This window comes from Clarias gariepinus, chromosome 9, assembly GCF_024256425.1.
Source record: "Clarias gariepinus isolate MV-2021 ecotype Netherlands chromosome 9, CGAR_prim_01v2, whole genome shotgun sequence".
NCBI lineage: Eukaryota > Metazoa > Chordata > Actinopteri > Siluriformes > Clariidae > Clarias > Clarias gariepinus.
Genome location: NC_071108.1, coordinates 15,621,849 through 15,637,813, shown reverse-complemented (window position 1 = coordinate 15,637,813; position 15,965 = coordinate 15,621,849). Strand labels below are relative to the sequence as shown.

Genomic DNA, 15,965 nt, shown 5'->3' with positions numbered 1-15,965 from the left:
GCACTTTCTGTTTTTGACGGACCTGATTTTATTTCAATTTTAATTTAGTTGCACAAACCTAAATATGTAAAAGTGTTTATACAGATATTTTCAAGGCACTTGGTTATTTATAACCAATACACCCACATGTTTGTTAAATTCTTCCAACAACATGTGATTTAGAAACAGTCACTTTTTAACAACAACAACTATATAGAATATTAGGAGAGCCAAAAGAAATAGTAGATTGTTTTAATAAATGACAAGGAATTGTTGCAATTCTGTCATAAATATATTTGTTGACAAACAAATAAATGGAACTAAGCCTTTTTCTCAGTGCTGTGAATCCATGTAAGGGCACACAGACAGAAGTGATGATTATTAACAGTTATTATCGATATAGTCATAGTCAGTAGCTGTGATTTTTTTTAATGTTAAGCTAATATCTGTGATGTGTTGCTTGTGAAAGATATAAATTAAAATTTATTTGTCACTTAAACTTATGCTGTCTGTAAATAAAAATCTTTCACTGTATCATAATAAACAAAAGTCACACAGTTAATACACAATAAATTGTGTAGCCCTTATTATATATTTTAATACAAAACTAATTGCTTACTTCATAGGCTTCAATTTATCTAATCAACCACAAAGTGAGAGATTTTGCTTTTTATGAGTCTTCTTTTGCCAAAATGTTTCTTGTTCTTTTATTAAGACAATAAACCAGATACATTTAAGCATTTTTCAAATGGTCCTTGCAATCTGCCCCTATTCCATGTAAGCCTTATCAGCCTTATCACATATGCTAATTATAACACTACTTTTCAATAAATAACATGCCATGAGACCACAAGTTAGTGAAGAAACAGAGTGTGTGTGTTGTTCTGGTTTCCCATTTTAGTTTAATTGGCTTCATTACTGCACAAAAAATTATCCCTGCAATAGTACAATTATGATTTTCAAATAAAAGTAATAAAGCATAGAATGGGAATGCATGATCCAAATATCTTTCTCTCTAGTTTGCTTTACACTTAAATTGTCAAGAACGGATTTGATTTTGTATAGTACATGTATGTTTTATGTCCTACAGAGCGTAGCTGGTTACTTTTTCTGTAACTGAATTTCACATGGCCTATAAGCTTAGTGCACTACAATACCATTAAGTTTTTACATGATATAAAGTGAATAGAAAACCAATTTGGATTTGAGTAAATTAGCACATTTTGTGGTAAAAAAAAATAAAAAATTGAGTGATGATAAAATCTTTATATGGCTCTCTGATTTTTTTTTTTTTACTTAAAAAAGAAATGCAGTTTCAATTTTCTTGTGTTTATGCTATACAAACACATTTTATCTGCTATTAATTTTTTAATACATTTAAATACTAAATATTTATGTGATTAAAATTGAACCATAAAGGGATTTGCTCTAGTGTTTACATAATATAGTTTCTTTTAATTAAAATGATGCTGGTAGGCTTAACTCAGCAGAGACAAATGCTACAGGGGAAGAAAAAAAAAGCTATGGTTCTCTTTTGTGTAGATCTATTTTTAAGCCATTATGCAAGAGTTTGTTTCAGTTTGACAGTCAGAGTCAAAATTATGCATTGGAATACATTTTTTTGTCTCATATAATAGCGAGAAAAAAATAAATACATGTAAAATCGCACAATCAAGCTATCAATAATGGTTTTTAATTATTTCATATTGTTGCTGTCCAGTAAATATCAGTGCATCACTAAATGTTAGTGGACTTGTTCAGGTTCCAGTTTGCAGATTAAAGTATGCCTCAGTTTAAGCCTTTTTTAAACCTTAAAATGTCATTGGGCTAATAAATTATATATTATACAGTGGTAATGCTTATTCATAATAATCTCATGATCACTACAGAAAGATACATGAAATATCGAATTATCAGTGGAGAGAATTTCACCTACTGGTCAGCTGCAGAAACTGTGCCAAGTGTGAATTAAAAAGCATTGTGGCTTGCTGCACATGCCATGTCATGTCTTGTGTGAAGTGGATTTTTCATTGTTTAGGGGTGCTTTCCTTGTAAATGCCATTTTGGCCTTAGGCCTACTTTAGGATTTCTGTAGTCTTGCTTTGTGACTATTACTAGTGCTAAAAAAGGTTATATAAATAAATTGACATTAAAATATATGTATATACAATTTCATTTTTCCTTATCATTTCTAACATTCTCTCATGATGCCTGTGCTTCAGTGTTCATTATATCAAACTGCATTTTTCTGTAAACATTCACATGTATTCATACATGTATATAATTGTATTTAGATAAATGCTAATTCTGAATAATAAAGAGATGATGCACCATTTTTGGTACCAAGTGTATTGCACAATTTGGATAACAAAATGAATTCTATATTTTCCTTTTTTTCAATGCCTGTGATACTTTCCTTGTGGTTTGACTTTGCATGCCTTCAATTACCCAGTAAACATTTTTACAATTATAAAATATTTTTGACTTCCTGTACAGCACAACAACACCACCCCCACCCCTCTCACTACCCACTGTAAATATACCCACTGAAATAATATTTCCCTCCTCTGTGTTCATACCATTGGCACAATATTGTTTAATATCTGTGAAGATTCTCAGTAATCCAGGTGAGGTTATCTGAAAGTTGAGTTATGTCAACGAGACTTTCCTTCTTGTTAAGAAGATACATGTCATTATTCATCTGTCAACTTAACATCTAATTAGCTTCTTCCTTGGACATCCAGTTGACATGACTCAACATCCAGATAATATTTTTTGATATTTAATTGCAGAATGTGCGCATACTCTGAGACCTGCAATCAGTATATGATTTGCATTCATATTACATTCATATGTGGCAGATCCTAGCTCAGCAGGTACCTGATGTTCCATTTAAATGTTATTCTGTTCCACTGGTAATGCAGGCGCATGAATGTTAATATCCTTATCTACTCGCTCACTCATTTGCATTTCCATAGGAGGAGCCTCCTTACAGCAAAAGTACTGCTTCCATATCCTTTGAAATGTGATACGAAATTTTTTAATGCGGAAAGCATATACGATAGGGTTTACCGCTGAGTTGCCATGAGTGAGTAAGATTGCAGTGTAGAGGAGCCATGGGGGATTCTCACACTTGGAACAGAAGAGTGTGATGCAGTTTAGGATATGTAGCGGGAGCCAGCTTATAGCAAACAAGAAGAGGACAAGAGCAAGTGACTTTGCCAGCTTTAATTCTTTGTTGTAGTACTTGTTTGGGTCAGTGTTACTTGTGCCAACCTTCTTGTTCAATTGCTTGTGAATCATGTAGAAAATTTCTATGTAGATGGCCAGCATAAGGAGCAGAGGAGGCAGCACCCAGCTGAAAAAATTTAAGTAAACCATGTATTCCATGCTGATGACGTTCTCAAATTTGCAAGTTATGATGAGATCACTGCTGAGTGAGCCATTTTGTTGCTGGAGTTCGTGTAACTTGTTCCAGCCGAGCATCGGTGTCATGCCAACTATGAAGGCTATTGCCCAGCATGCAACCACTGCCAATCCCACCCGTCTTGGAGTGACCACTCGTTTGTAGCTGCAAAAAAATTCAATGACATTGTTTAGTGTTTTCATCATCAATCAATATGACCAGTTATTTACATGAAATCAAACATATTACTATAGTACTTCCAATAACTCAAACTGGCATGTTACAGTGACTTTCTATATAAGGATCAGCACAACTGTGAGTAGTTTGGTGAATGAATAAATAACAAATTATTTATTTATTTTTTAAAAACACGGTGAGTTGAATGCCTAACAAACAACAAGAAATATTTTGTTGATTAACTGCAATACCCTTGTAAGGGTCAGCAACTACCACCCTTAAAAAAAAATCACAGACGGTAATATAAATTGAGGCTGCAGAATAGAGACCTGCCCATGGGCAAAACAGCTTCCTTCTCCACCAGTAGGTATTGCTATAATCAGCCATTCAATTCTAGGAAAACAAGACAGAGCTCTGTCACACAGGAAATTTAATCACACATTTACTTGACTAAACTGAGCTGTCTTTGGGTGGAGATGAGATCTCTGGTCCTGGAGCTGTTTCTAGATTATGTTCATTTTCCACTCTCAGTGTATTGTGTAATTACACACGTCTGCAAAGGCACCTGTGTGTTATTAACTTGAGCATGTTCCACCTGAACTGCTAGCCTCAATCAATTAGGGGGAAAAAATACTTCAGTAGCTTATAATCATGTGAGCTGAACATATATGTTTATGTTTACTCCATCTTACTATATATACATTATGACAATTCCTATTTTTTAAGGAATAACAAAAATACACTTCCACCCATTAAATCCACATTTGAAATCCTTTTTGAATTGATGATTCGAAATATCATGTCATGATCATTTTAATCAATAATTCAACTTCAGTAATCATGTTATCTTGTTTAGGTTCCTAGTGTATAAATTATAAATGCACCCTGGATGGTACAGTAGGTTAGTCCATCACAGGACACACACATTCTCACACTCATTCAATTTAGCGGCAGAGGAAACTCAGATGAGACAGTAATCTCAGAGCAGGATTAAAATGGGATTACTTGTGTTTTGACCCATTGCCCTGCTGCTAATTAAATTTTAATTATTTAGATTTTAATTCCATTTATATCTGAAATGTATAAGGAGGATTTATAAAGCCAAAATGTAATCTTTTCATCAATAAAGCAGTAGTGTTAAATAATGATGTAAAACCTAATTTAATCTTCTAACAACAACCACATCTATGAACTTTTTTTTAAAACAGATATGATGATCAGAATGGATTCAATATTTAATAATCATACGAGACTAGTGTATTATTTAATTACACTATGTGCTATTACATTAACTTCAGCCTGAGCCAACACCCACCCTCTTACTGTTTTTTTTATTAATTCAGTCAATGTATATAATGAGCAGTGGTGGGTCAAGTGGTTAAGGCTCTGGGTTGCTGAACAGTGGATCAGGGTTCTGCCCTTAAACCTGCCATCACCAGATCGCCTCTGCTGGGTCCTTGGGCAAGATCCATAACCCTATGCAGCATATAACCCAGTCACTGCATGTGTATATAACATAAGAGCATTTACGTTACCCAATTTAACGAAGTAATTATTCTGTATTTGCTTTGTTATGGTACTGTGAATTACATAACAAAAGATAAAATGACCATAGTATGTTTGTTGAAATCTAAATGTATCTGTATGACTTAATGAGTAGTCCTTTTTTATTATACCTTATTTTTCACAATGTTTATACTTTAGAATTTCAATATGTAATCAGAAGTCACTAGTGTAAGATATTTGAATGGTTTATGCCCAGCTTTCTAACTGATGAGGGATGTGAATTTTCTTTTAGTGGTTCATTGGGATGCAAATTACTCTTATCTTGTCACTTTCTTATATACTTTCATAGACATTGGAAAATAGAGCTGTCAGTGCTTTTATGGACTGCAGAGAAATAAACCTGGCAAAAAAAAAAGTTTCCTCTCAGTTATTACATCATTGTTACCATCATATTGAGCTGATAATACACAAAACAACCAAGTTTGCAGGGCACTCTAAATGACTGTATATATTTTTCCCAATAACTTTTGAAAATTAACATGAGAGTTGTAATTTAATAATGACAATACAATAACACCATGTCAGTTCTCAGAGCTGTGTTTGCTCATGGTCATTATATTTACCTTTTGCTGTAGTTATCTCAGGTTTTACTGCCCTAATTTTCACCTTAATTTGCTTAATCAGTTACCATATGAGGTGAAATTGTACATTTGAAAAGAAAACTAATGAGACAGAAATATTCTAGAATAATATTTTTGGAACAGAGAAGACTTGTGTGCAGCAAAAAAAAAATCAATAGCTGCTGTACAGCACAAAGTGGTCAGCATATTTTGGATCAAAAGGTTACGTCTTGCAGTTTAACATTGAGGCAGTGGCATTTGGCAGCAGTGAAAAGCAGTTTGTGCAAACAAAAGGCTTGGTAGGTGAGAGATAGCCTAATTTGTGCAAACAAAAGATTGGTTGCTTGGTTTGTGAATAGTTTTTTTTCTGAAAGACTAAAGTTGATTTAAAGAATTAGATGCAATAAAGAGACCATGTGAAGCGCTAAACCTTCGAATCAATAAAATGTGCATCTGTTTTCTATTAAATTATATGCAATATTTTAACATGATTTTATGCATTCGGGGCTGCTTCTATTCCACTGCGGTGTTAAAGTGTCAGCGGTCTTTCAGAGAGTGAGTGAGAAAGAGAGACTGAATGAATGACTGACTTGATTATCGATACGGTATTGATTACTGTATTGATAGGTTGATAAACTGATAGATTGATATATTTAACTAAATCCTGTATTCTTACTAGACCCCCTGATGGCATAATCCCCTAAGCCACTAGCAATTGATATAAGGCTCTTTTGAGTGTGTGATATCAATTTGTACTATACACTGTGATTTTTTTAATCAAACAAACAAACAAACAAACAGGATTCCTTTATATAAACCGTGCGAAATGTATAAAGTGGTCACTTAGTGAAATATTAAAGATATTACATATTGGTTTTCCACAGCCCATCCAAACCCACAAAAGCCCTCTGGAAGTTAACAGAAGGAGTCACTTAAGGAGTGCCGTTAGAAAAAGCAAATTTAGCAAATTTGCACTGCAGTATAATGAGTAGGATGTGTGTTACCTGGTCGGGATCTTCACCCTGAGGTATCGGTCAATGGCGATAGCGAGCAGGGCGAGGACGGAGCTCTCAGTGAGCACCAGCACTGTGCATGCCACCAGCAAGCAGCTGTAGAAGTGCGTCTGGAGTCCGATACTGATAGTGATGGCCAGCGGGATAACGAGAGCTCCCACCGCGATGTCGGCAACAGCCAGAGACACAATGAACCAGAAAGTTGTGTCTCTTAGTGACCTGTTTATTTTTACCGCCCAGATCACCATCACGTTTCCGATCACCGAGGACACTGCGATCACTAACTCCATGCCCATGTAGAGGGCTTGAGCTGCGTACTTGTCGTCTGGCATGGTCGTGTAGAGTGCAATCAATAAATAAAAGGCCTCGACTACACAATAAATAAAGGATTGGCACTGATATTGGGTTTCAGAAGAAAGGGATGTTTAATTGTTTGGCTGCAGTCCATCAAAATGCTTGGAGTACTTGGTGCTATTCTGGCACACCAAGCATGTTTTTTTTTTTTGTTTTTTTTTTATAAAAAAGAGCAAAACATGCATGAATAATGTGTAATGAAATGCATCACCGAAAACTGATCGGTGCTTTTATTCGTTCTCGTGAAATAGAAAAGTCCGATGGTGGAACCATATTTGCATAACCCAAATGCGCCTGTTCATCAGCTCCACCTGCGCTTTGTGCAGATGTCCTGCCGCTTGCATGTCTTTGTCTGACGAAGCAGTTAGGTTCCGCTTTTATTTGTCACCTGCATATGTCGTTCCGTCCTCCCTCCGTCCAAGATTCCAAAAATGGGGTGGGAAAGCGCTTCATTCCTGCTGTGGAAAACGCGATCCGTCCATGTATATCCACTGGTATCCCGGCGCTTCTCGAAATCTGAAGGGGAGACTGCAGGGGCCACCGCGTATGCAGCGTCTCAAATCGCTTTCTTTGTGTCCATTTATTGCAGCTATCTGTCAGAATTAAAAGACATGAACGCGCCCGCCCGACTGCCCTTTCCTACTGAGCAAAGTCACACACGGTCTCGCACCAAAGCCCGCAAAGAGGCGTGTGCTGAGCTGGGGCAGGAGAAGAATCGGGAGAAAGAAGAAGTAGAACAACGACGACTACTAAAAATAAAAACCCACAATGCTGTCCCAGCTGAGAGCCCGGGCTTACAGGCAACACTCTCTTAGATACAGTACGGTTTTCAGCAAACACTGCTAGTTTCTTCTCAGCCTGTATTACAGCTTCCAGAGCGTTTCCGGTCCAGTCTCATTCATGTGGTAAGATGAGGTGTGTGCGCTCTTAAGGGTTTACTGTAATGCATGAACATTGGAAAAGGCGTATCGTGGAGCTAATGGCTTCATTCAGTACTGCATTTAGCCCATAGCCTATATCTGTAAAAGCGTATGAGTACTTTACTAATGAGTAAAGATATGTTCCTGAAGGCTTATACAGTAATTTAGGGGCGGTGGTGCCTCAGTGTGTTATAGCACCGATTAGAAGGTCAGTGGTTCGAACCCCAGCTCCCCAGGGTTGCCACTTTTAGGCCCTTGAGCAAGGCCCTTAAACCGGAATGCTCCAGGGGCATGGTATAATGGCTGACCCTATGCTCTCCAGCCTACTCACAAGAAGTTGGGATATGTAAAGAATAAAGATTTCACTGTGCAGAAATGTATACAGTATGTGATGAATAAAGGCTAAACTTAATTTAATTAGATAGGTAGGCATAGATGGACGGTTTTAAGAAAAAGGTAAGTTTACAAACTTCACTTATACTTTATCTATACTATATGGAGCGAGTCATACACTATATAACCTCCCATGAACTTACACTGACTGACCATTTTAACAGGTGGATCTAACATATACTGTAGGTGCACTTTGTACAGTATCATTTGCTTCCAACAATTTCTAACTAACCCTCTAGCCCATTGCTCAGCTGACCACAGACCAGATATTATTTAGGTGCCATTCTCAGCACACCAGTGACACTCATATGATTTACTAGAAACTTTAGTAAGTGGCTACACACAGTACTTCAAAGCGTACTCAGTTTCATAGACTCAGTCCTCATCTGTAAGATCTTTCTGCTGCTCTTAATAAGGTTCATGAATATGTTCTTCCATAGAGACTTGAATAGTGGTTTGATTTCTGTAATTACTATGGAACTGTTTGATGCTTTTGTCTGATTGGTCAATAGTGACAGCTGCAGACATAGATTTGTATTGATTTGCTTATTCTGATATATATATTTTTTAATAGATAATGCTCATTCACAGGGACATGGATCAATGTAATCTAAGGTTTATAAATAATTGATGTAAGATGACATGACGAAGAAAAATCTATAAAAGTGGATATTTTGGCACTGTTATTATTGTATCCAAGAACAAATAAATTATTTTGATTGAACAGTTAAGCACCCTAAACTAATATAAATACAGATATAAAAGGTTACTGCAAAATTCTCATTTCAGTCACAACTGAAAAAGCATAACTTTTTATTTGGGCTTAACTGCCCAAAATGTTCACAAGAAAATGTATTTTCTTTTTGTACTTTTAAAGGGAAAACAAAGTGGGGTGCATTTTTCGATTAGTTACACACATCTATAGCAAACAGACATTATACAAGAAATCTGGCAAGCTTGCTCAAAGTGGTTATAAATAGGAGATTAACCATTTGGTTTACGGCTGACTTCTTTAATGAGCTTCAAAATAAAACCATGTTTTAACCTTGTTTCTGTTCAAACAAAAGAAATATGCTTTTACCTTAATAAGATTGAGCCCCTGCTTCATATATCCCACTCTGACCATGCTGCTAAGCAGAGCTGCATATCTCTGCTGGTTCACCACAAAAATAATAATTGAATTTTGGTTAGATTTTATTTAATCAATACTTTTATATACAGTACTGTGCAAAAGTCTTAGGTATCGTATTATCCTTAGTACAGATTTTGTTATATATGTTTATCATATCTGCATTATTATGTACAAATTACTCAATATTTTCAAAAACAACATAAAATGTAATAAAGAAAACATTAAAAAACAATATTTGCATGCCTGTAAAGCAGGAAACATGTAACACAACACCAGTTTTCAGATGGAAACAATACCAGTATAGACTTCCGGGTTTTGAATGAAAATACTGTACAACAGAACAAGTGTGTCAAAGCTACCCGAAAAAACTTTGGCATATTCTCCAGCATGTTTAGTGAAAGCTCTTAGCTGTTTTACTTATAAAACTGTACAAACCTGTATCAAACAGTACTGATTACTTTTAAGCAAAGAGTTTTCACACTAAATTTCCCCCCTACTTTTTAGTGGCCTTAATATATATATTTTTTAAAATGTAAAAATCTTTGCTCATGTCTTTTTTTTGTATGTGCCCAAGGTTTTGCACAGTAGTGTGCTGGAGAATATGAAACTAGCTTCTCTCTCTCTCTCTCTAAAAAAAGTGTTTTCCTGAAAGACCGGAAGTAATCAGGTCTGGGTGCGTCAAGTAAAATTTAACTCAGCTTTTCACCATTCGCAGTTTATTTATGATTTAGCAAGGGGGCAATTACTTTTTTTTACATAGAGCCAGGTAGGTTTGGACAGCTTTTTCTCTTAAAAAATAAAATTAGCATTTTGTATTTAATTGGGTTATATTTGTATAATATTCAAATTTATTTGATAATCTGAATCATTTAAATGTGTCAAATAAGTGAAAAATTTTGGTAAAAAAAATCATGAATGGAGATCACTTAAACACTCAGTGAATTTGCATGGTAAAAAAATCTACAGTAAAAACATAGTTATGTTTAATAATGAATGTAAGAGCATCATCATACACATAATGTAATAAGAATACACATAACTGGGACCAAACAGCTATTTGCTAGATAGCATAAAGATTGGACTTAGACACAAGACAGAAGAAGTTTATTTTAAGTTAAGGTAGCTTTAAAAGATACATAATAGATTATACAGGATGTACACTTTTTTAACACTTTTTCTTTGTCACTGTAACTTTATTTACAAACCATCCTCTACATGATTGCCATTTTTTAGGAAGCTCGCAAAAATCATTTCTCCCACTCATGATGAATTTGTGTTAACACATCTGGTGTTATGCATATAATTACTTTACTATGTTAATTTCCCCCATGTATGGAGGCTTTTGTGACACCCTGTGGATTAACATAATGCATAATGGATTGTCTGTCTCCATGTTTTCTAAATAATTTGCTAAGCTCTAGTACAGCATGCTTGCTCAATTTACCCAAAGTCAATAAGAAAAAAAATGTGTAGAAGCATACTTCTGAGGTTGGTGCGATCAGCTGAGTGCATTATCCGCACCGAGCTCCCTGACCTGCACTCAATCTACAGCAAGCGGAGCTGGACCAAGGCCAGGAAGATCGTGAAAGACCTCAGCCACCCCAGCAACGGACTGTTCTCTTTGTTGAGGTCAGGAAAGCGATTCCGCTCCCTGAAGACCAACACAGAGAGGCTGAGGAGGAGCTTCTTCAGGCGATACGGTCTCTCAATCAGTACACCACAAAGTACTGATTCATTTTGCACATCCACATATATGGTTTTTGCACTTACTCTGGACAATCCGAACATTTATTAACACTAGTGACCACTGCACACCTGCACATTTGTGGACATTAGTTATTTGCTCTAACATAAGTCACTTAAATATATCACTTTCAGGGATATTTGCACATCCCCTGGTCATTCTGTTTCCCTGATGCACGTAGTCACTTTAAATAGGTGAATCATGACACTTTCAGGCACATTTGGACACCCCCTGGACATTTCTATTTTTATTCAACTTCATTCCTACACAAAAAAAAATCTACAAATTCTATTTCTACATTGTAAAGCTGTTTTTCTTATTTTTCTATATTTTTCATATATTTTTCTTATATTGCATATTTTGTACTGTAAAGTTATTTTATTCATCTTAGTTAAATTTACCTTCTATTTTCTTTTTCATATTTATTTCCTATTAATAGTCTTTTATTTTATGGTCACCGGCAGTCGTTCAAGCATTTCACAGCATATCTTACTGTGTATGGCTGTGTATGTGACAAACAAAATTTGAATTTGAATTTGATTTAAGCACCTAAAATTAGAATGTACTGCAGTACATACTGTAGTGTTAAAAATAGATAAGGCAGCTGCAGTACACTATTTTAAAAGGGAGCTAAAGAAGTGTATTTTTATAAACTAATTTTTTTTATTTATTTATTTCATTTTGCCTTAAAACACTTCAACAGATTTTCTTGTAAAATTCCTTTAACCTCGATTTTATGCATGAAATGTGCTTTACAAATAAAGGTTCTTTTTCACCATGTACACACTTTTTTGTTTTTTGTGTTGGACTTTTTTTTATTCCTTCCTGATCCTGAAGTACTTTTCTTAGTGAGAATCATAGGGCAAAATATTCCTTTTCAGAATGACAAGCTACAACAATAAGGCTTATACAGCACCTCCCATCATTAGAAGACTAATTATCACTACATTAGCAATAACTTGAATCCCAAATGACTAATTTCTGGGCATGCAGAGCAATACATTTGGTATAGGCAGGGGAACTACAGGAAAGAGTAGCTTGCTACCCAACATTGTAGAACACCAAATGTTCTAATGTACATAGTAATTTCAACAATGTTGTGTGCCTAAAAAATGAATTAAACCTACTAACTGAATATACTGAATGACCAAATTGCAAATGAGTTGTTGGCTAGGAAAAAGTCACCCCTTAGGGTGTAACTAAGCAAAAAGTTGTTAAATAGGGTGCATACGGATAAGAAGAGAGGCGGATAAAGTGATGCACCTATCATGCCTAGTGCCGTCCACACAAACTTGTGTAAAACATTTACTGTAGAAGAAAAGCTTGTGCAAAGAAGAAAATATGTGGGGTTGCTTCCCAGCCAAGGGAGTGGGCTCTCTCACAATTTTGCCTAAGAACACAGCCATGAATACAGAATGGTACAAAAACATTCTTTAAAAAAGAGTCCTCAGCAGTGAAGCCAAACTTTAAGCAGTTAAGCAAAAATCCCTATCCTGGAAATTGTCAAGTTCTGTTAGATATGAAGGCATGTATGTGTTAAAAATGATACATTTATAAATCAATTCAGATAGCACATACTCGATAAGATATGTTTGCTAATTTTCAAACACTGTAAGTCTGCTGACTTTGATCAAACATCTGCACATGTTCCAGGGAGAGAAGATTTGCAACGGGAGTCAGAAATAACTAGTAAATATCATCAAGATAAAAGGTCCTGGCAGGATGCCCGGTACACTGTGCTCCTGAAGCACTGCTGCCTTTTTGTCACTTTCTTCAATGATCAGTTAAAATGCAGTACACCTTGGAATAGGCTATTTCATAAAAGAAATAAAATGTCAAGAGGAGGAAGTTTGGATGAGATGAACAATAAGAAAGTCTGACAAGTGTGTGCACTATTAAAGCCGCTTAGAAATAGAAAGCACCCAAGAGGATGATATTACTTGTGCGTGAAGCTGAATACATCAAGAGGATTATTAAGTGAAATTCAGTAAAAAAAAAATAAATAAAAAAAAGGATTATGCTGTGTGTTTTTAGACAGATTAAATAAATTCTTCAGGATAACATACAGAAGACCATTCATGGAATCTCCAAGAAAGACAGGTCTGTTAGTGTATTAGAATAGAATCATTTCTAGAATATGCCTATAAAGATATGGCTTCCGTCCTGTTATTTCTGTATGAGAGCCTTGGGAGAAGCCCAAATGAGTCCCTCCTTTCTTGTGTTTGTTTATGTAACACCATCCGTACCAAGACACAGCTCAGTAAAGATGTGTTGCCACAGAAGTGGGTATGTGGAAAATAACATTGTCTTTGCAAGAGTTTGTATTCAGTGTCCAGCAGATGGACACAGCATACAAAGATGTTCAGCATTGGCTTTTAACCATGGGTTCTGATGAGGCAAGATTACGTTTAATAGCAAATTAGGCTCAACCTAAATTAAGCTGCGTGGCTATCACGCATAACTCATGCTATAGAGCAGTGGCTGCGTAGAGCAGGTAATAGGAAAATATTTGTTTAATAAAACTGTTATTCTCACTCATATATTTATTTATTAAGTCTCGCATAGTATCGCAATGTGATATTCTTGTCTCCAAAAAGCTGCTTGAAAATTTCCATGAACTAAATCTGTGTATTTATCGCCTGCTTTAAAAACGTACACCACTAGTAAAACATTTTCACACAAAAATACACGGGTAACGTTAAGTGAAGAACTCCTTCGATACGTACAGTACAACAGACTGGTGGCGGCAAACAAGAGCACAGTAGGACTACTACTTCTCTGGCTATCAGGCGCCATATAGGGCTTAAATCAAACTTCACTCATGCACACACATATGAAACACTCACACATACATATATACTACTAACTGAATGTGCGTGAAGAGTTTGTATGTGTGTGCGCGGAAGGAATGTATGTGTGTGTGCGGCCAGAAAGTATGTATGTGTTTGCGCGGAGAGTATGTATGTGTGTGTGTGCATTTCATATGTATTTGTTTGAGCAGTTAGTAATATATATGTATGTGTGAGTGTTTCATATATGTGTATGCAAGTGTTTCATATGTGTGTGCATGAGTGAAGTTTGATTTAAGCCCTTTACGGCGCCTCATATCTGGCCGCTATAGAGAGACTTTCTGAACACAATGCATAATATTCTATAGTAAATATGCTGTCTGCAGATTTCAACAATGAGATTTGATAAAATTTTATTCTAATTCTGAAGCAATTTAATGGAATATAGGCCTAATTTAGAATTATCCGAGAATTAATCCTTGTGTAATTTGCAAGAATAATTGTATATTATTTTTTCAACAAAAAAAAAAAATTATATGTGGGGTTTTAAATGTCGCTTTTATCTGTTGTTTTTTTCAACAGACATAAATTAAAGGCACAGATGTTTATTTTTTCCCCACACGTGGTTTCTGGTTGAAAGTAGAGGTATGCATGGGACTGGGATGGAAGAAAGAAGTCAGCTTTGTTTAAGATTAGATATGAAGTGTATGTATATTTTTATGTGTGTGTGTGTGTGTGCGTGTGTGTGTTTGTGTGCGTGTGTGTGTGTGTGAAGTAGTCAAAATTAATCATATATAACAAAGAAGTCCCACATTCATTAACTTGAATGTAACCTACTACAAGGTGGATTTAGCATTCATTCATGCTTAACTGCCTGTTCACGGCAAACTGATTTTGTTTACAAATGTTAACAGGTCCAAAAAAAGAAAAAGAAATACAGTATATATATATATATATGAATAAAACAATAAATAATAAAAGCATTCAAAACATGTATAGCCTGCATACATCTCTCTTAAATTATATTTAGGTTAGCGGACTTTTAAATCCAGAATTTAAAATTCACAGACTTTCCTGACAGTGCTGATATAACTACCTACAGTTTATTTAATTAGATATAAGAGGGCCTTAGAGGTTAGCACTAGTGCCCCTCATTTCCAGGCTTGACAGTTCAAACCTCATCTGCAGTTTATATTTGGGATTTGCATGTTCTATTTGTGGAGTTTGTGCCATAGTGTATGTGTCTGTCCGTAGGCATGTGTTTGTGTGCCCTGCAATACCTCATCCACTGTGTCCCATTCCTTGTGTCCCTGAGTTCCCTGGGAAAGGCTCTAGTCACTAACCCCATCTCCTCCCCCACTGCTAATGGTCATAATATTGAAATGCTCAGTTGTTTGGTAAAAATGGAACATAGATTGGATTTCTATTAGTTGGTTTGATGAGTTAACAGAAACATTTTATTAAGACGTTTGAATGTGTTACACGGATGTCAGAAATTCTCTCTGTAATTTGCTATGTGGCATATTTGAACAGAAAACACATAAATCTCACCTAATACCAACCTATTACCACCCTATTTTTTTAGCTTGTGATTTTTAAAAGTAACAGTATTACTCCTTGATTTGTCAGTACTGTTTTGCATGACCTGCTAATGCATGATGGTGTGTGTTAACACGATGACGTGTGTAAATGTGTGAGAACTAATAGGGGTATGCAAGCATTACTGAGTACAGAGTCTGAGAACAAATAGCACCATGGTGTTATAAATGAGATTACTCATTTCACGGTAAAGTAGTAGAATTCAGCATGTTATTCATTCAGATCACAGGTTGCAAAACCAACAATAAAGCTTCAGTGAGCTAACTAAAGCTGACAGAGTTAGTGCAGAACAAAAGCAACAAAGCCTAGAGAAAAATTGCTCTGCCTCAATCT

The 15,965-nt window shown here is 35.6% G+C and overlaps 1 protein-coding gene across 1 annotated transcript; it reads right to left on the bottom strand.

Moving 5' to 3' along the window:
- Positions 1-730: 730 nt before the first annotated feature.
- Positions 731-7,930, bottom strand: adora1b (adenosine A1 receptor b). The gene is made up of 2 exons (XM_053503348.1): positions 6,693-7,930; positions 731-3,550 (listed from the first exon to the last, which is right to left on the bottom strand). Exons 1-2 carry the CDS (start codon positions 7,031-7,033, stop codon positions 2,872-2,874), a joined length of 1,020 nt encoding a protein of 339 aa, XP_053359323.1. The 5' UTR covers positions 7,034-7,930; the 3' UTR covers positions 731-2,871.
- Between the last annotated feature and the right edge of the window lie 8,035 nt (positions 7,931-15,965).

Coding starts and splice junctions, on each gene's coding strand:
- adora1b (XM_053503348.1), bottom strand. CDS start 7,033: ATGCCAGACGACAAGTACGCAGCTCAAGCCCTCTACATGGGCATGGAG. Junction 3,551..6,692: donor AGGGTGAAGATCCCGACCAG/GTAACACACATC, acceptor ATTTTTTTGCAG/CTACAAACGAGTGGTCACTC.